At 36.3% G+C, this 23,113-nt stretch overlaps 1 protein-coding gene across 1 annotated transcript in view; it reads left to right on the forward strand.

The window, feature by feature from the left end:
- LOC139753924 (probable glutamate receptor) overlaps nt 1–19,070 on the forward strand; it is a 38,005-nt gene extending 18,935 nt beyond the window's left edge. The window contains 5 exon segments of the mRNA XM_071670882.1: nt 7,562–7,779; nt 17,849–18,029; nt 18,292–18,391; nt 18,699–18,828; nt 18,954–19,070. Coding sequence (XP_071526983.1) covers nt 7,562–7,779; nt 17,849–18,029; nt 18,292–18,391; nt 18,699–18,828; nt 18,954–19,070 — 746 coding nt within the window.
- Nucleotides 19,071–23,113: the final 4,043 nt, after the last annotated feature.

Genomic DNA, 23,113 nt, shown 5'->3' on the forward strand with positions numbered 1-23,113 from the left:
TCCCATTTTAGAAAGTTGTGCGCAGGAGGGTGGATGTGCTGGAAATGAGATGTTTGAGGACAATGTGTGGTTTGAGGTGGTTTGATCGAGTAAGTAACGTAAGGGTAAGAGAGATGTGATGTGTGGAAATAAAAAGAGCGTGGTTGAGAGAGCAGAAGAGGGTGTTTTGAAATGGTTTGGTTACATGGAGAATGAGTGAGGAAAGATTGACCAAGATTGACCAAAAAATATATATATATATATATATATATATATTGACCAAAAAATATATATATATATATATATATATATATATATATATATATATATATATATATATATATATATATATATATATATATATATATATTTTTTTTTTTTTTTTTTTTTTTCTTTTTTTTTTTATACTTTGTCGCTGTCTCCCGCGTTTGCGAGGTAGCGCAAGGAAACAGACGAAAGAAATGGCCCAACCCCCCCCATACACATGTATATACATACGTCCACACACGCAAATATACATACCTACACAGCTTTCCATGGTTTACCCCAGACGCTTCACATACCTTGATTCAATCCACTGACAGCACGTCAACCCCGGTATACCACATCGCTCCAATTCACTCTATTCCTTGCCCTCCTTTCACCATCCTGCATGTTCAGGCCCCGATCACACAAAATCTTTTTCACTCCATCTTTCCACCTCCAGTTTGGTCTCCCTCTTCTCCTTGCTCCCTCCACCTCCGACACATATATCCTCTTGGTCAATCTTTCCTCACTCATCCTCTCCATGTGCCCAAACCACTTCAAAACACCCTCTTCTGCTCTCTCAACCACGCTCTTTTAATTTCCACACATCTCTCTTACCCTTACGTTACTCACTCGATCAAACCACCTCACACCACACATTGTCCTCAAACATCTCATATCCAGCACATCCATCCTCCTGCGCACAACTCTATCCATAGCCCACGCCTCGCAACCATACAACATTGTTGGAACCACTATTCCTTCAAACATACCCATTTTTGCTTTCCGAGATAATGTTCTCGACTTCCACACATTCTTCAAGGCCCCCAGAATTTTCGCCCCCTCCCCCACCCTATGATCCACTTCCGCTTCCATGGTTCCATCCGCTGCCAATATATATATATATATATATATATATATATATATATATATATAATTCCTATGAGTCCACGGGGAAAATGAAATACGAAAAGTTCCCAAGTGCACTTTCGTGTAATAATCACATCATCAGGGGAGAAACAAGAGAGGAATATAACAGTCAGTTGATATACATCGAAGAGACGAAGCTATTACGCCATTTGGTAAACATGTGATTGTCCAAAACATACAACGAGCGTTCATAAACTTAGCATTTTACAAATCTTATCAACAATAAAGTTATCTAATTTGTACAGACCATCACTAATATTAAGATTATAATTCTTTGTGCATTTAATAATAGAAGATTCAATGATATTTCTCTTGGTAATAGAGTTAGAGTTAACAACTGAGATGGCGTTACTCCAGTCAATACAATGACCATAGTTTTTAAAATGATTAAACAAGGCATTTGATTCTTGTCCCGTTCTTATACTATATTTATGTTGCTTAAGTCTAACAGAAAGATCCTTACCAGTCTGGTCAACATAAAATTTATCACAGTTTCCACAAGGAACTTTGTAGATGCAACCAAGAGAATTTTCTGGTGAATTCCTGATTAAGATATTCTTTATAGTATCATTGTTGCTAAAGGCAACATTTACATTAAAGGATTTAAGCAACATGGGAAGCAAAGTGAAATTATTATTAAAAGCGAAAACTAAAAGATTCTTGGTGTCAATGGGAGGTTTGGGTTCAACTCTATAAAATGATTTCTTTGCTAACTTAAGGGATTTATCAATGAAAGATCTAGGGTACTTTAACATAGATCCAATAGAATATATCTTCTCAAACTCATCATCAATAAACTCTGGACTGCAAATACGTAATGCCCTTAGGAACATAGATTGAAATGATGATAGTTTAACTCTGTCATGTTGAGATGAGTAATAATGGATATATGAGCATACATTGGTGGGTTTTCTGTATATGCTAAACTTAAACTTGTTTCCTTGTCTATGGATCATGCAATCTAAAAATGGTAACATACCATTACTTTCATTTTCTACAGTAAATTTGATGGAAGGTACTAAATTGTTAAGTAAGAGGAGAAATATTTGTAAATTTTCATTTGTTGGCCAAACACAAAGATCTTCATCTACATACCTAAACCAAACTGCATTAGAAGGTAAGATATCCTTTAGTAATTTTGTTTCAAAAAATTCCATATAAAGATTACTTAGTACAGGTGAAAGAGGGTTACCCATTGCCATACCAAATTTTTGAGCATAATAATCTTCATTAAATTGAAATACACTGTCTTTTATACACAATTTTATCAGTTCAATGAAATTAGACTTTGAAACAGGTAATTGAATATCCTCCAAGACATCAATTAATATTCTAAAAGGTCATCAACTGGAACTTTAGTGAAAAGTGAGGAAACATCAAAGCTAATTAGTTTGAAATCAAAATTAATATTGATATTGTTTAGCTTGTTGACTAAATCTACATTGTTCATGATATTAGAATTTGATACCTTACCCACTAAAGGGCTTAATAAGGAAACTAACCATTTTGATAATTTATATATGATGGAGCCTACTGAACTCACTATAGGTCTTGCTGGAAAATTTTGTTTATGCGTTTTGATAAGTCCATACATATATGGCAATGAAGGGGACAAAGATGACAAATTTTTGATAAGAGAAATGTTACCTTTCAACAACAACTTCATTTTTTTATTTAAGTGAGAATTAACTGCTTCTAAGGGATTTTTACTAAGTTTAGAATATGTTGTCTTATCATTCAGAAGATCATTCATTTTAGATAAATAATTACTTTTGTCTAAAATCACAATAGTGTTAGCCTTATCTGCTTCAGTAATATCTATATCCTTGTCTTTTTTTAAGGTGTTAATAGCTCTTATGAATCTTTTAGGGCAATTAGCTTCCACTGGTTTTGAAAACTGGCATAAATTACTTAACTGGCATACATTACTTAAATTACTGTATTTTTCTAAATAACAAAAAGACTGTGACATCAACAAAGCTGGCTTCTCTGTTAGAGCATACAAAACTTAAACCATAGCCTAATGCACACAAGGAATCTTTATGTAGTTGTTTATTAGACAGGTTTACCACAAAAGATGGGTTAGTGTTCTTGGTCCAGTCGCTGTTTTCAATAAGATGGTCCAACTTACGGTTTAGTGACACTTGTAGCCTAATGCGTTCTTTCCTTAATTCATCATAGCAATAGTCCAACATCCGGTTCTTCCATTGTGTCGGTATTGTCATTTGAAAGGCACGTTTCTTCTCTCTTGAAATGCGAAAAGCCTCCTCCATTTCAAGTTTCTTTAATTCAATATTTTTCTTTAAGATAATATTTTGAAATTGGTCAAATGGTCGACCAGACAGCTGCAGCAAACGTTGAGGTAGGACAGATCTTGGTATCACTTGTTCATCAAGGCATTTCCTAAGGAATTCAAATCGTAACTTCAGTTGGTGAGCCTTGATTAGCGATTTGAAGAAAGCATATATATATATATATATATATATATATATATATATATATATATATATATATATATATATATATATATATATATATATATATATATATATGTATATATATATATATATTTTTTTTTTTTTTTTATACTTTGTCGCTGTCTCCCGCGTTTGCGAGGTAGCGCAAGGAAACAGACAAAAGAAATGGCCCAACCCACCCCCATACACATGTATATACATACGTCCACACACGCAAATATACATACCTGCACAGCTTTCCATGGTTTACCCCAGACGCTTCACATGCCTTGATTCAATCCACTGACAGCACGTCAACCCCGGTATACCACATCGATCCAATTCACTCTATTCCTTGCCCTCCTTTCACCCTCCTGCATGTTCAGGCCCCGATCACACAAAATCTTTTTCACTCCATCTTTCCATCTCCAATTTGGTCTCCCTCTTCTCCTCGTTCCCTCCACCTCCGACACATATATCCTCTTGGTCAATCTTTCCTCACTCATCCTCTCCATGTGCCCAAACCACTTCAAAACACCCTCTTCTGCTCTCTCAACAACGCTCTTTTTATTTCCACACATCTCTCTTACCCTTACGTTACTCACTCGATCAAACCACCTCACACCACACATTGTCCTCAAACATCTCATTTCCAGCACATCCATCCTCCTGCGCACAACTCTATCCATAGCCCACGCCTCGCAACCATACAACATTGTTGGAACAACTATTCCTTCAAACATACCCATTTTTGCTTTCCGAGATAATGTTCTCGACTTCCACACATTCTTCAAGGCCCCCAGAATTTTCGCCCCCTCCCCCACCCTATGATCCACTTCCGCTTCCATGGTTCCATCCGCTGCCAGATCCACTCCCAGATATATAAAACACTTCACTTCCTCCAGTTTTTCTCCATTCAAACTCACCTCCCAATTGACTTGACCCTCAACCCTACTGTACCTAATAACCTTGCTCTTATTCACATTTACTCTTAACTTTCAGAAGTGGTAGAGGATGTGTGGATCAGGTGTTTGCTTTGAAGAATGCATGTGAGAAATACTTAGAAAAGCAAATGGATTTGTATGTAGCATTTATGGATCTGGAGAAGGCATATGATAGAGTTGATAGAGATGCTCTGTGGAAGGTATTAAGAATATATGGTGTGGGAGGAAAGTTGTTAGAAGCAGTGAAAAGTTTTTATCGAGGATGTAAGGCATGTGTACGTGTAGGAAGAGAGGAAAGTGATTGGTTCTCAGTGAATGTAGGTTTGCGGCAGGGGTGTGTGATGTCTCCATGGTTGTTTAATTTGTTTATGGATGGGGTTGTTAGGGAGGTAAATGCAAGAGTTTTGGAAAGAGGGGCAAGTATGAAGTCTGTTGGGGATGAGAGAGCTTGGGAAGTGAGTCAGTTGTTGCTCGCTGATGATACAGCGCTGGTGGCTGATTCATGTGAGAAACTGCAGAAGCTGGTGACTGAGTTTGGTAAAGTGTGTGGAAGAAGATATATATATATATATATATATATATATATATATATATATATATATATATATATATATATATATATATATATATATATATATATATATATATATATATATATATATATATATATATATATATATATATATATATATATATATCGAGGATTATCGAACCTAACTGTACAACGCGGAGTTATATGAATACGAATAAAGTGCATATGAACGCGCACCTTCATAAAACGCTATCAGCTGGCTATGTGCGTCTGTTCGGAAACATCCGGTATAGACCCCGTTGCTCACCATTGTGAGACGAAGGGTATTCGAGTACTTAGTATTTCGAATAGTTGTTTCCTGTTATACAGTCCCATAGCCTAGCGGTTAGCATGCCTGCCTCTTGCACAGGGGTCCCGGGTTCGATCCTGGCTGTTGGAGGTTTGTATGTTCTATGAAGGTGCGCGTTCATATGCACTTGATTCGTTATATATATATATATATATATATATATATATATATATAGAAGCAGTGAAAAGTTTTTATCGACGATGTAAGGTATTTGTATAAATAGGAACAGAGGAAAGTGATTGGTTCTCAGTGATTGTTGGTGTACAGCAGGGGTGCGTGATGTGTCCATGGGCGTGTATTTTGTTCATGGATGGGGTTGTTAGGGAGGTGAATGGAATAGTTTTCGAAAGAGGGGCAAGTATTCAGTCTGCTGTGGATGAGAGAGCTTTGGAAGTGAGCCAGTTGTTGTTCGCTGATGATACAGTGCTGGTGGCTAATTCGGCTGAAAAGCTACAGAAGCTGGTGACTGAGTTTGGTAAAGTATGTGAAAGAGGAAGGCTGAGAGTAAATGTGAATAAGAGCAAGGTTATTAGGTACATTAGGGTTGAGGGACAAGTCAATTATGAGGTAAGTTTTTAGAAAAACTGGAGGAAGTGAAGTAGATTTGGCTGCGGATGTAACCATTGAAGCGGAAGTGAATCATATGTTGAGTGAGGGGGCCTGAACATGCAAGCATTTCACCAGTTTTCACACCTCACCATGAGTCATACATCCATTAAATAACCTTACCATCAAATCAACAACACAATCACCCTCTTTTTTAATAAATTCCACTGCAATACCATCCAAATCCGATGCCTTGCTGGCTTTCGTCTTCTGCAAAGCTTTTACTACCTCTTCTCTGTTTACCAAATCATTCTCTAACCCTCTCACTTTGCACACCACCTAGGCTAAAACACCCTATCTATATATGCCGCTTTATCATCAAACACATTGAACAAACCTTCAAAATACTCACTCCATCTCCTTCTCACATCACCACTACTTGTTATCACCTCCCCATTCGCCCTTTTCACTGATGGTCCCATTTGTTTAATTTTTTACGCACTTTATTTATCTCCTTCCAAAACATCATTTTTCCGAAAATTTATTGATACTCTCTCACCCCAACTCTCATTTGCCCTCTTTTTCACCTCGTCTACCTTTCTCTTGACCTCCTGCCTCTTTTCTTTTTTTTTTTACATCTGCCAGTCTTCTTCATTATTTCCCTGCAAAAATCGTCCAAATGCCTCTCTTCTTTTTCACTAATAATCTTCTTCATCCCACCACCCACTGCTCTTTCTAATCAACCCACCTCCCACGCTTCTCATGCTACAAACATCTTTTCTGCAAGCCATCACTGCTTCCCTAAATACATCCCATTCCTCCCCCACTCCCCTTACCTCCTTTGTTCTCACTTTTTTCCATTCTGTACCCAGTGTCTCCTAGTATTTCCTCTTACATGTCCCCTTCCCAAGCTCACTTACTCCCACCACTCTCTTTAACATTCTCTCTTCTTTTCTGAAAAACCTCCAGAAACCCTCACCTTCGCCTTCACAAGATAATGATCTGACATCCCTCCAGTTGCACCCCTCAGCGCATTAACATCCAAAAGTCTCTTTTTCGCGCGCCCATCAACTAACACGTAATCCAGTAACGCTCTCTGGCCATCTATCCTATTACATACGTATACTTATGTATATCTCCCTTTTTATCCAGGTATTTCCAATTACCAGTCCTTTTTCAGCGCACAAATCTACAAGCTCTTCACCATTTCCATTTACAGCACTGATCACCCCATTACACCAATTATTCCCTCAACTGCCACATTACTCACCTTTGCATTGAAATCATCCATCACTATAACCCGGTCTCGTGCATCAAAACTACTAACACACTCACTCAGCTGCTCCCAAAACACTTGCTTCACATGATCTTTCTTCTCATGACCAGGTGCATATGCACCAATAGCCACCTTTCTCTCTCCATCCACTTTCAGTTTTACCCATATCAATCTAGAGTTTACTTTCTGACACTCTATCACATAGAGCGTAATATGTGTGTATGCATGTATGTATTTAATAATTTTTTCAGTAATCTTACCGCACACAGGAAGGTTATGTTATTTATTTCCTTTTTTCCTCAGACTTTCTTGTGACGACGGACTGGTTGTGGGAGCGGCTGGTGTTCGGGGTGTGGATGATGACGACAGTAGTGGTAACACGGAGCTACGCCAGCAATCTCATGGCCCTCCTAGCCGTGAGGCACATCTCACAACCTTACCAGTCTCTCAGGGATGTGCTCAATCACCCTTCTGCAGTCATGATATGGCAAAAGAATTCTGTGAATGTTCAGTATATACGGGTATGTTAATATAAATTTGAGTGTACTTGAGATATTGGAGTGAGACAGTAATATAGATTCTGAAGAAATTTGATTTTTAATGAAACGACAGCAAGGTCTCAAATTGCTCTCCGTCTATTTGTTAAACCAATATCAATGTGTTGATTGTTGATCCTTTCCGGTCTGCCGGGAGCTAGAGTCTTTATCTTTGTATTTTTCTTAATCATCATTAGTTAAGGTATCAATGTGATTTCCCATTCCGTGTAAAAAGATGACCATTATCAAGGAGACATGGATCCTGAACCAAAATATTTCATTTACACACCAGGACGTTCACTTCATTAAGACTTCAGAACTTGTTTAGATCAGATATACGTAAAACTGGCGTGAACATTTTTTCCGTATTTATTTCTTAAATGATGGGGTCTTTTATACACTGACCATAATATGATTTACCCATATAATAAAATCAAATCAAAACTGAAGGTTTAGATACGTAAAAAGCGAAAACAAACTTTTTCATAGAAATAAGAAATAAGTAAATTTCACTAAGTATTGTTGGTCCTAACCAGAAGCTGAAAAAATAAATTTATCCCAATTGGTTCGTAACAAAGTTTACTGGAAAGCTAAGAAGACATTTTATGCATCTAGCAACAATAATGTGGCAAGTGATGATAGCTCTAAATGCTTAGTGTTGCCCTATTCTCCCAACTAAGCAAATCTAAGAAAAGTACTGAAAAACAGTGCTTGTAATGTTGTTCTCCAGTAGAATAACACTATCAGTAAGAAGTTAATAAAAAGCCGGCCAAACCATTAAAGAATTGGAAGTGTTTACGCCGTCACATCCAAGGCAGATAAAGATGTATGCATTGGCCAGACCCGAAAAACTGCAACGAGGGATGTTGCTGGCACCACAAGCGGTACGAAGAGAAGACCACAAAAATGCGATCACCAAAGACTATCATAAGGATGATTCTGTAGATCTTAAACATTTAGTTGTGCTGATTATGCCAACAGCGACGTCAAGTAATCTGCCTTAATTGCTAATATTAAGAAGTTTATACCTGACAAAAAGCGAAAATAGAAGTGACCCATGACATACCAAGTCACCTAGGTGACTTTTGTATACGAATATATATATATATATATATATATATATATATATATATATATATATATATATATATATATATATATATATATATATATATATATATATATATATATGTATATGAATATATATGTATATGAATATATATATATATATATATATATATATATATATATATATATATATATATATATATATATATATATATATATATATATATATATATATATATATATATATATATAATCTTTCTTTCTTTCATACTATTCGCCATTTCCCGCATTAGCGAGGTAGCGTTAACAACAGAGTACTAGGCCTTTTAGGGAATATCCTCACCTGGCCCCCTTCTCTGTTCCTTCTTTTGGAAAAAAAAAAAAAATTGAGAAGGGAGGATTTCCAGCCCCCCGCTCCCTTCCCTTTTAGTCGCCTTCTACGACATGCAGGGAATACGTGGGAAGTATTCTTTCTCCCCTATCCCCAGAGATAATATATATATATATATATATATATATATATATATATATATATATATATATATATATATATTCTTCTTTCTTTCTTTTAAACTATCCGCCATTTCCCGCATTAGCGAGGTAGCGTTAAGAACAGAGGACTGGGCCTTTGTGGAATATCCTCACCTGGCCCCCCTCTGTTCCTTCTTTTGGAAAAAAAAAAAAAAAAAAAAAAACGAGAGGGGAGGATTTCCAGCCTCCCGCTCCCTCATATATATATATATATATATATATATATATATATATATATATATATATATATATATATATATATATATATATATATATATATCTTTTCTTTTTCTTTCAAACTATTCGCCATTTCCCGCATTAGCGAGGTAGCGTTAAGAACAGAGGACTGGGCCTTTGTGGAATATCCTCACCTGGCCCCCCTCTGTTCCTTCTTTTGGAAAAAAAAAAAAAAAAAAAAAAACGAGAGGGGAGGATTTCCAGCCTCCCGCTCCCTCATATATATATATATATATATATATATATATATATATATATATATATATATATATATATATATATATATATATAAGAAATACAATGCATATGAACGCGCACCCGGGTTCGATCCTGGCTGTTGGAGGTTTGTATGTTATATTTATATATATTTATATATATATATATATATATATATATATATATATATATATATATATATATATATATATATATATATATATATATATATATATATATATATATATATATATATATATATATATATATATATATATATATATATATATATATATATATATATACATATATGTATATATATATATATATATATATATATATATATATATATATATATATATATATATATATATATATATATATATATATATATATATATATATATATATATTTATATATATATATGTATATATATATATATATATATACATATATATATATATATATATATATATATATATATATATATATATATATATATATATATATATATATATGTATATATATATATATATATATATATATATATATATATATATATATATATATATATATATATATATATATATATATATATATATATACATATATATATATATATATATATATATATATATATATATATATATATATATATATATATATACATATATATATATATATATATATATATATATATATATATATATATATATATATATATATATATATATATATATATATATATATATATATATATATATATATATATATATATATATATATATATATATATATATATATATATATATATATATATATATATATATATATATATATATTTTATACTATTCGCCATTTCCTGCGTTAGCAAGGTGGCGTTAAGAACGGAGGAGTGGACCTTTGAGGGAACATACTCACCTGGCCCCCTTCTCTGTTCCTGCTTTTGGAAAATCAAAAAAAAACTGAGAGGGGAGGATTTCCAGCCCCCCGCTCCCTTCCCTTTTAGTCGCCTTCTACGACACGCAGGGAATACGTGGGAAGTATTCTTTCTCCCCTATCCCCAGGGAAAATTTTTATATATATATATATATATATATATATATATATATATATATATATATATATATATATATATATATATATATATATATATATTTATTCTTTATTTTGCTTTGTCGCTGTCTCCCGCGTTTGCGAGGTAGCGCAAGGAAACAGACGAAAGAAATGGCCCAACCCACCCCCATACACAATGTATCCACACACACACGTCCACACACGCAAATATACATACCTATACATCTCAATGTACACATATATATACATAAACAGACACATACATATATACCCATGCACACAATTCACACTGTCTGCGCCCATTCACTCCCATCGCCACCTCGCCACACATGGAATACCTTCCCCCTCCCCCCTCATGTGTGCGAGGTAGCACTAGGAAAAGACAACATAGGCCCCATCCGTTCACACTCAGTCTCTAGCTGCCACGCAATAATGCCCGAAACCACAGCTCCCTTTCCACATCCAGGCCCCACAGAACTTTCCATGGTTTACCCCAGACGCTCCACATGCCCTGATTCAATCCACTGACAACACGTCAACCCCGGTATACCACATCGATCCAATTCACTCTATTCCTTGCCCTCCTTTCACCCTCCTGCATGTTCAGGCCCCGATCACACAAAATCTTTTTCACTCCATCTTTCCACCTCCAATTTGGTCTCCCACTTCTCCTCGTTCCCTCCACCTCCGACACATATATCCTCTTGGTCAATCTTTCCTCACTCATTCTCTCCATGTGCCCAAACCATTTCAAAACACCCTCTTCTGCCCTCTCAACCACGCTCTTTTCATTTCCACACATCGCTCTTACCCTTAAATTACTTACTCGATCAAACCACCTCACACCACACATTGTCCTCAAACATCTCATTTCCAGCACATCCACCCCCCTGCGCACAACTCTATCCATAGCCCACGCCTCGCAACCATACAACATTGTTGGAACCACTATTCCTTCAAACATACCCATTTTTGCTTTCCGAGATAATGTTCTCGACTTCCACACATTCTTCAAGGCTCCCAGGATTTTAGCCCCCTCCCCCACCCTATGATCCACTTCCGCTTCCATGGTTCCATCCGTTGCCAGATCCACTCCCAGATATCTAAAACACTTTACTTCCTCCAGTTTTTCTCCATTCAAACTTACCTCCCAATTGACTTGACCCTCAACCCTACTGTACCTAATAAATTTGCTCTTATTCACATTTACTCTTAACTTTCTTCATTCACACACTTTACCAAACTCAGTCACCAGCTTCTGCAGTTTCTCACATGAATCAGCCACCAGCGCTGTATCGTCAGCGAACAACAACTGACTCACTTCCCAAGCTCTCTCATCCACAACAGACTGCATACTTGCCCCTCTTTCCAAAACTCTTGCATTCACCTCCCTAACAACCCCATCCATAAACAAATTAAACAACCATGGAGATATCACACACCCCTGCCGCAAACCTACATTCACTGAGAACCAATCACTTTCCTCTCTTCCTACACGCACACATGCCTTACATCCTCGATAAAAACTTTTCACTGCTTCTAACAACTTGCCTCCCACACCATATATTCTTAATACCTTCCACAGAGCATCTCTATCAACTCTATCATATGCCTTCTCTAGGTCCATAAATGCTACATACAAATCCATTTGCTTTTTTAAGAATTTTTCACATACATTCTTCAAAGCAAACACCTGATCCACACATCCTCTACCACTTCTGAAACCACACTGCTCTTCCCCAATCTGTTGCTCTGTACATGCCTTCACCCTCTCAATCAATACCCTCCCATATAATTTACCAGGAATACTCAACAAACTTATACCTCTGTAATTTGAGCACTCACTCTTATCCCCTTTGCCTTTGTACAATGGCACTATGCACGCATTCCACCAATCCTCAGGCACCTCACCATGAGTCATACATACATTAAATAAACTTACCAACCAGTCAATAATACAGTCACCCCCTTTTTTAATAAATTCCACTGCAATACCATCCAAACCTGTTGCCTTGCCGGCTTTCATCTTCCGCAAAGCTTTTACTACCTCTTCTCTGTTTACCAAATCATTTTCCCTAACCCTCTCACTTTGCACACCACCTCGACCAAAACACCCTATATCTGCCACTCTATCATCAAACACATTCAACAAACCTTCAATATATATATATATATATATATATATATATATATATATATATATATATATATATATTTTTTTTTTATACTTTGTCGCTGTCTCCCGCGTTTGCGAGGTTGCGCAAGGAAACAGACGAAAGAAATGGCCCAACCCACCCCCATACACATGTATATACATACGTCCACACACGCAAATATACATACCTACATAGCTTTCCATGGTTTACCCCAGACGCTTCACATGCCTTGATTCAATCCACTGACAGCACGTCAACCCCGGTAAACCACATCGCTCCAATTCACTCTATTCCTTGCACTCCTTTCACCCTCCTGCATGTTCAGGCCCCGATCACACAAAATCTTTTTCACTCCATCTTTCCACCTCCAATTTGGTCTCCCTCTTCTCCTCGTTCCCTCCACCTACGACACATATATTCTCTTGGTCAATCTTTCCTCACTCATTCTCTCCATGTGCCCGAACCATTTCAAAACACCCTCTTCTGCTCTCTCAACCACGCTCTTTTTATTTCCACACATCTCTCTTACCCTTACGTTACTTACTCGATCAAACCACCTCACACCACACATTGTCCTCAAACATCTCATTTCCAGCACATCCTTCCTCCTGCGCACAACTCTATCCATAGCCCACGCCTCGCAACCATACAACATTGTTGGAACCACTATTCCTTCAAACATACCCATTTTTGCTTTTCGAGATAATGTTCTCGACTTCCACACATTCTTCAAGGCTCCCATAATTTTCGCCCCCTCCCCCACCCTATGATCCACTTCCGCTTCCATGGTTCCATCCGCTGCCAAATCCACTCCCAGATATCTAAAACACTTCACTTCCTCCAGTTTTTCTCCATTCAAACTCACCTCCCAATTGACTTGACCCTCAACCCTACTGTACCTAATAACCTTGCTCATATTCACATTTACTCTTAACTTTCTTCTTTCACACACTTTACCAAACTCAGTCACCAGCTTCTGCAGTTTCTCACATGAATCAGCCACCAGCGCTGTATCATCAGCGAACAACAACTGACTCACTTCCCAAGCTCTCTCATCCCCAACAAACTTCATACTTGCCCCTCTTTCCAAAACTCTTGCATTCACCTCCCTAACAACCCCATCCATAAACAAATTAAACAACCATGGAGACATCACACATCCCTGCCGCAAACCTACATTCACTGAGAACCAATCACTTTCCTCTCTTCCTACACGTACACATGCCTTACATCCTCGATAAAAACTTTTCACTGCTTCTAACAACTTGCCTCCCACACCATATATTCTTAATACCTTCCACAGAACATCTCTATCAACTCTGAGTGTGTTAGTGGTTTTGATGCATGAGACCGGGTTATAGTGATGGGTGATTTGAATGCAAAGGTGAGTAATGTGGCAGTTGAGGGAATAATTGGTATACATGGGGTGTTCAGTGTTGTAAATGGAAATGGTGAAGAGCTTGTAGATTTATGTGCTGAAAAAGGACTGATGATTGGGAATACCTGGTTTAAAAAGCGAGATATACATAAGTATACTTATGTAAGTAGGAGAGATGGCCAGACAGCGTTATTGGATTACGTGTTAATTGACAGGCGCGCGAAAGAGAGACTTTTGGATGTTAATGTGCTGAGAGGTGCAACTGGAGGGATGTCTGATCATTATCTTGTGGAGGCTAAGGTGAAGATTTGTATGGGTTTTCAGAAAAGAAGAGTGAATGTTAGGGTGAAGAGGGTGGTGAGAGTAAGTGAGCTTGGGAAGGAGACTTGTGTGAGGAAGTACCAGGAGAGACTGAGTACAGAATGGAAAAAGGTGAGAACAATGGAAGTAAGGGGAGTGGGGGAGGAATGGGATGTATTTAGGGAATCAGTGATGGATTGCGCAAAAGATGCTTGTGGCATGAGAAGAGTGGGAGGTGGGTTGATTAGAAAGGGTAGTGAGTGGTGGGATGAAGAAGTAAGAGTATTAGTGAAAGAGAAGAGAGAGGCATTTGGACGATTTTTGCAGGGAAAAAATGAAATTGAGTGGGAGATGTATAAAAGAAAGAGACAGGAGGTCAAGAGAAAGGTGCAAGAGGCGAAAAAAAGGGCAAATGAGAGTTGGGGTGAGAGAGTATCATTAAATTTTAGGGAGAATATATACATATATATATATATATATATATATATATATATATATATATATATATATATATATATATATATATATATATATATATATATATATATATATATATATATATATATATATATATATATATGTATCTTTTTTTCATACTATTCGCCATTTCCCCGATTATTGAGGTAGCGCCAAGAACAGAGGACCGGGCCCCCGAGGAAACATCCTCACCTGGCCCCCCTCTCCGTTCCTTCTTTTGGAAAACAAAAATTGAGAGGGGAGGATTTCCAGCCACCCGCTCCCTTCCGTTTTAGTCGCCTTCTACGACATGCAGGGAATACGTTGGAAGTATATATACATACGTATATAATATATATATATATATATATTATATAATATATATATATATATATATATATATTATATATATATTAATATATATATATATATATATATATATATATATATATATATATAAGTAGTTATATAATATTTTATAATATAAAATATAATAATATTCGAAGATAATAGCAATGCAATATTGATTATATTATGATGAATTATAAAATATAAGTATTATTATATTATGATTGGTATATATATTAATTATATTATATATAGTATGATATATATGGTATTATTGTTTATGTCCATTTCAAAGCAGGTAGTGATGCTCAATCGGTAGTTTGTTGATCCTGTTTAGCGAGTGGGCAAGGAAACAGACAAAAGATGGCCAACCACCCACATAGACATCAGATTAACAGTATGCGTCTCACAGCGTAAAGAATTTGACGTTTAGCTTTAATGATTATAATAATACTAAACAAGCAACAGATTATACAATTAGATACTATAGCATATATGTTTCAGAGCCATCCCTGAACGCATACTCCACACATGGTGAGAGGCAAGTGTTAAAGCCTCCCGAAAAGTTTTCGAGGCGGGTAGGACAAAGGATAACAAGGAATCGAAGCACAGTTCAGCTGTCATGAAAGTTCCGGAAGCGTGCATGTCTCCCGCTTTTCAATTGCCCATATGAATTTAGGATAAACAAGAGTCTTGAACAGGGGGTCCAATCATTGGAGCGGATCGAGGCTCGGATGAGCCATCGCTCCTGATGTCAGCGCTGGCGGATTCAGTAACTGCAAGCGTGACGGTTGTATGTGGAAAATTAAGTATGTATAAGCAGATAGGTACATGGTAGGCCAGTCAATTGGCAGAGTTAATGAGAACGGAAGTGAGGTTTTAGTCTGGAGGATCTGTCAGCGATGAACCATGAAGCGAGTGATCATAGGTGGGGCCACCCCATTTCCCGGAGCCTTGAAAAGGAATCGTCGGACAATCCCAAGCAAAATGGTATGTTGACGAAACATGGTCCAAAAACCTCTTTGCTTGCACACGCTTCCTATAATGCCTGCCCCAGACGATTGCTGAAATCTGTATAACGACAACACTTCTTAAGTCTCACATAGAACATCAGCTGCCGCGTGCAACTAATAAAAGCGGCTGAAGCAAAGATTGCTTGAATATTCTGGAACAACCCAGATGTCAAGGACAATGTTCGACCAAGAAACCGCGAGGTCAGGAATCGGACTTAGGACATCCACGATTGCGAGTGAAGATCTCCAGCTCGAAAAATTTTATATATGGTATAACATAAGTGATAGAGGCAAGATAGATGATTTTGAGCTGTGGATCGGGTTACGTGCTCGTCGAGTGGTTGAATCAGGAGGGAGCGTCTCTGTAAACAGGGAATTATAAGTTTGCCTATTTCGCTGTGTGGGAGTGATGGTGACAGTGTGGTTGGGCCATTTCGTCTAACTGTTTCTTGCTAGATTCTCCGGACGGTACTTAACACTGAACAGTACAATATAAAAATAAAGAAAAAAGAATATACTTTCTTATAATGATGAATCATAAATATTAATCTATATTTTCATATTTATTTTAGTAATATATACACAATCTATATTATAATTGTATTTTTATATAATGTATTTATCCCCAGACGCTTCACACGCCCTGTTCCAATCCATTGAGAGCACGTCGACCCCGGCACACCACATCGCTCCAACACAGTCCATTCCCCGCACGCCCCTCACCCTCCCGCATGTTGAGGCCCAGATCACCCAAAACTCCCCTCACTCCATCTTTCCACCTCCAATCCGGCCTCCCACCCTTCCTCGCTCCCTACACCTCTGACACACACATCCTCCGGCCAACCCCTCCCCACTCACTCTCTACATGTGACCAAACCACCTCAAAACAACCTCTTCTGCTCTCTCAACCACACTCTCCCTATCTCCACACATCCCCCCACCCCCACACCACTTCCTCGATCAAACCATCCCACACCACACACTCTCCTCAAACATCTCACCTCCAGCACATCCACCCTCCCGCGCACAACTCAATCCACAGCACACGGCCCACAACCATACAACATTGCTGGAACCACTACTCCCTCAAACACACCCACTTCCGCTTTCCGAGACAATGTTCTCGACCTCCAAACACCCCCCAAGGCTCCCAGAACTTTCGCCCCTTACCGCATCCCACGATTCAACCCCGCTCCCACCCACACCCACTCATATATATATATATATATATATATATATATATATATATATAATTTGTACATACTTTTCTCAAGTCTGTGGAGTCTGGCTTGTTCCGTGAAGTGGCAGACCTGGAGGAGACTGGGCGCCTCATATACAGGGATTACTCACAGTTTCGCCACACCGTCGACACGCTGGTGAGGTCGGGCGACCACATCTTGGTTGATGTTGACGTCAACATTAAAAACCTAATGGCCTACGACTTCTCGGGAACAGGTTATCTTTAACTACATTGAACATATAAGTACAATTATTACTGATAGTTAATAATGAATTTTCTTTCTGTCTTCAATGAGATGAATGGCATAAATGGGATTACTCTTCATTTTCCATGCTTTCTGTTTGTGTAGATAATACCACAAATCTATATGTATCAATTTTTACTTATTTATCACACAGCGAAAAGGGCACCAGTGATGACACTGATTCTGATACAAACATTAAGAATTATGTTACAAACATACTATCATGCTGACAGGTCGGTGTGATTTCTACCTCTCCAGGGACAGGTATCTAGCATTCCCCTTAGCACTGGTCGTCCCCAAGCACAGTCCTCTCGGGCCCGTCCTAAGTAAGAGGTAAATATGCATCACTTCATTGTACTGAAGACATTAGTAACAATACGTTTAAAATATATATTTCAGGACGAGTGTGTATAAATGTTTATAGCTATATCTGAATATTTCTTGTATATTTCAAGACTTTTTTTTTTTTTTTTTCAATTTTCCAAAAGAAGGAACAGAGAATTGGGCCAGGTGAGGGTATTCCCTCAAAGGCCCAGTCCTCTGTTCTTAACGCTACCTCTCTAATGCGGGAAATGGCGAATAGTTTGAAAGAAAAAAAGAAAGATTTCAAGACTTTATCATTTATTCATCCTTTACGTAGGATTATGGCATTAACGGAAGCCGGGCTGTTCGAAGAATGGTTAAAATCCTCCGTTCCTAACTCGACGGTGTGTCTGCATTCGCCAGAGAAGATAACCATTACCACAAATCTTTCCCTGACAAATATATGGGTAATATATTCTATCGTATGATAGCTACATGCCAAAAGAAATCGCTTTAGATGTACAGTATGTCGTATAAGTAACTTTAAACATTTTTCATATTCTTGAACCGTAAAGTCATTCTTCCCTTTCAGGGAACGTTTGTCATTCTCGAAGCCGGACAGGCAGGAGCTGTGGCTGTATTCTTTCTTGAAGTTCTCATCTGCCGTATCGTTATGACAAAGAGCTCTTGTTACGGTGACCATCATTAAAGTGAAACTTACAATTTCTAATACATCAATTTGTTATGAGTATAGGAAATCTTCTCTCAGTCCTCTAAGTAATTATATATAGAATTTTTGGAAAGCAAAATACTTTATGGCATCTTACCTAGTAATATAATGGTAGAATTATTTTGATGAAATTCTGTGTTTGTGGCCAATTGATACAGATGAAAACTTATTTCTTAGCAACCTGTATTATTTGGTACCTTCCTGAAACTGTAACAGATAATACATTGGCAATCTTAGACTGTAATATTCATCTTAAACCTACAAATGTCTCTTGATATATTTACTATGACTTTACTCATCACAGTAAGATGAAACGCTCTGTATTCTCATGAATGTTTCTTAGAGTAGTTCGCACATGAAGTCCAGAATTCTTTAATGATGAACTCTGCAATGGCTCTAACATTATTTATGAATTGTAGTAACCCAGACGTTGTCTTAATTTACCTTTTGATTTTCCTAGAAAATGTTTTAAAAGTATTCAACCGAAAGAACCATTTGGGAACAAAAACTTGTTTGGATTACCCTATTGCAAGAACATGCTCATTATTCCTGTTTCATTTAATTTTTCAATGTTTATATATTCTTAAGCGGAAATGATACGGCTAGAGAAAGTCTATTCAAAAATTCTTCAACTATTCACAGGGGTTAAGTATTTAATATTCCCTGTAAAGAGTGCGATCAAATTTGTTGGTAAGGTTCTTAATTTCGGGGTTAACAACATAAAAAAAAGTGTTGAGTTTGATCAAGAATTCAATGCACTATTTGTCCTCCTTAAAGACTTCGGTCATCAAAAGGACTGGAATAGTGTATTAAAAAAAGACAAGGATATTCATATTACTAAAGCAGATAAGGCTAACACTGTTGTGGTTTTAGACAAAAGTAACTATTTATCTAAAATGAATGATCTTCTAAATGATGATACAACATATTCTAAACTTAGTAAAAATCCCTTACGAAGCAGATAATTCTCATTTCAAAAAAAAAATGAAGTTGTTGTTAAAAGGCAATAGTTCTCTTATCAAAAGTTTGTCATCTTTGTCCCCTTCATTGCCATATATGTATGGACTTATCAAAACAAATAAACAGAGTTTTCCAGCAAGACCTTTAGTGAGTTCAGTAGGCTCCATTACATATAGATTGTTAAAATGGTTAGTTTCTTTGTTAAGCCTTTTAGTGGGTAGGGTATCAAATTCTAATATCATGAACAATGGAGATATAGTCAACAAGCAAAATAATATCAATGTTAATTTTGATTTCAAATTAGTTAGCTTAGATGTTTCTTCACTTTTTACTAAAGTTCCACTTGAAGACCTTTTAGAACATTTATTTGATGTCTTGGATGATATCCATTTACCTGTTTCAAAGTCTGTTTTCTTTGAACTGATAAAACTGTGTATAAAAGACTGTATTTCAATTCAATGGAGATTATTATGCTCAAAAAATTGGTATGGCAATGGATAAACCTCTTTCACCTTTACTAAGAAATCTTTACATGGAATTTTAATAAAACAAAATTACTAAAGGATATCTTGCCTTCTAATGCAATTTGGTTTAGGTATGTAGATGATGTTCTTTGTGTTTGGCCAACAAATGAAAATTTACAAATATTTCTCCCTTACTCAACAATTTAGTACCTTCCATCAAATTTACTGTAGAAAATTAAAGTAATGGTATGTTACCATTTTTAGATTGCATGATCCATAGACAAGGAAACAAGTCTAGCTTTAGCATATACAGAAAACCCACCAATGTATGCTCATATATCCATTATTACTCATCTCAACATGACACAGTTAAATTATCATCATTTCAATCTATGTTCCTTAGGAATTACGTATTTGCAATCCAGAGTTAATTCATGATGAGTTTGAGAAGATGTATTCTATTGGATCTAAGTTAAAGTACCCTAGGTCTTTCATTGATAGATCCCTTAAGTTAGCAAAGAAATCATTTTATATAGTTGAGCCCAAACTTCCAATTGACAACAAAAATCTTTTAACTCCCCCTTTTAATAATAGTTTAACTTTACTTCCCATGTTGCTTAAATCCTTTAATGTAAATGTTGCCCCCAGCAACAATGATACTATAAAGAATATTTCAATCAGGAATTAACCAGATAATACTCTTGAATGCATCTATAAAGTGCCATGAGGTTGTTGTGATAAATTTTATGTTGGTCAGACTGGTAAGGATCTTTCTGTTAGACTTAAGGAACATAAATATAGTATAAGAACGGGACAAGAATCAAATGCCTTATTCAATCACGTTTAAAACTATGTTCATTGTACTGACTGGATTACTGCCGTCTCAGACATTAACTCTATTACCAAGAGAAATATCATTGAATCTTCTATCATCAAATACACTAAGAATTATGATCTTAATATTACTAATGGTCTATACAAATTAGATAACTTTATTGTTGTGAAATTTGTAAGATGATAAGTTTATGAACGCTCGTTGAATGTTTTGGACAATCACATGTTTACCAAATAGCGTCCTAGCTTCGTCTCTTTGATGGATATCAACTGACTTATATTCCTCCCTTATGTCTCCCCTGATGATGTGATTATTACGTGAAAGTGCATTTGGGAACTTATCGTGTTTCATTTTCCTCGTGGATTCATAGAAAAATATTGATCCCACGCAAAATTGTGATCCTTTCCAATATATATATATATATATATATATATATATATATACATATATATATATATATATATATATATATATATATATATATATATATATATATACATATATATATATATATATATATATATATATATATATATATATATATATATATATATATATATATATATATATATATATATATATATATATATATATATATATATATATATATATATATATGTATATATATATATATATATATATATATATATATATATATATATATATATATATATATATATATATATATATACATATATATATATATATATATATATATATATATATATATATATATATATATATATATATATATATATATATATATATATATATATATATATATATTATTTATTTATTTTGCTTTGTAGCTGTTAGCGTTAGCGAGGTAGCGCAAGGAAACAGACGAAAGAATGGCCCAACCCACCCACATACACATGTATATACATACACGTCCACACACGCAAACATATATACCTATACATCTCAATGTACACATATATATACACACACACACATATACATATATACAAATGTACATAATTCATGTTGTCTGCCTTTATTTGTTCCCATCGCCAACTCGCCACACATGGAACAACAACCCCCGACCCCCTCATGTGTGCGAGGTACCGCTAGGAAAAGACACCAAAGGCCCCATTCGTTCACACTCAGTCTCTAGCTGTCATGTAATACTGCACCGAAGCCACAGCTCCCTTTCCACATCCAGGCCCCACACAAATTTCCATTATTTACCCCAGACGCTTCACATGCTTTGGTTCAATCCATTGACAGCACGTCGACCCCGGTATACCACATGGTTCCAATTCACTATATTCCTTGCAAGCCTTTCACCCTCCTGCATGTTCAGGCCCCGTTCACTCAAAATCTTTTTCACTCCATCTTTCCACCTCCAATTTGGTCTCCCACTTCTCCTCGTTCCCTCCACCTCTGACACATATATCCTCTTGGTCAATCTTTCCTCACTCATTCTCACCATGTGACCAAACCATTTCAAAACACCCTCTTCTGCTCTCTCAACCACACTCTTTTTATTTCCACACATCTCTCTTACCCTTACATTACTTACTCGATTAAACCACCTTACACCACATATTGTCCTCAAACATCTCATTTCCAGCACATCCACCCTCCTGCGCATAACTCTATCCATAGCCCACGCCTCGCAACCATACAACATTGTTGGAACCACTATTCCTTCAAACATACCCATTTTTGCTTTCCGAGATAATGTTCTCGACTCCCACACATTCTTCAAGGCTCCCAGGATTTTCGCCCTCTCCCCCACCCTATGATTCACTTCCGTT

The sequence above is a fragment of the Panulirus ornatus genome, chromosome 16, assembly GCF_036320965.1.
Source record: "Panulirus ornatus isolate Po-2019 chromosome 16, ASM3632096v1, whole genome shotgun sequence".
Classification (NCBI taxonomy): domain Eukaryota; kingdom Metazoa; phylum Arthropoda; class Malacostraca; order Decapoda; family Palinuridae; genus Panulirus; species Panulirus ornatus.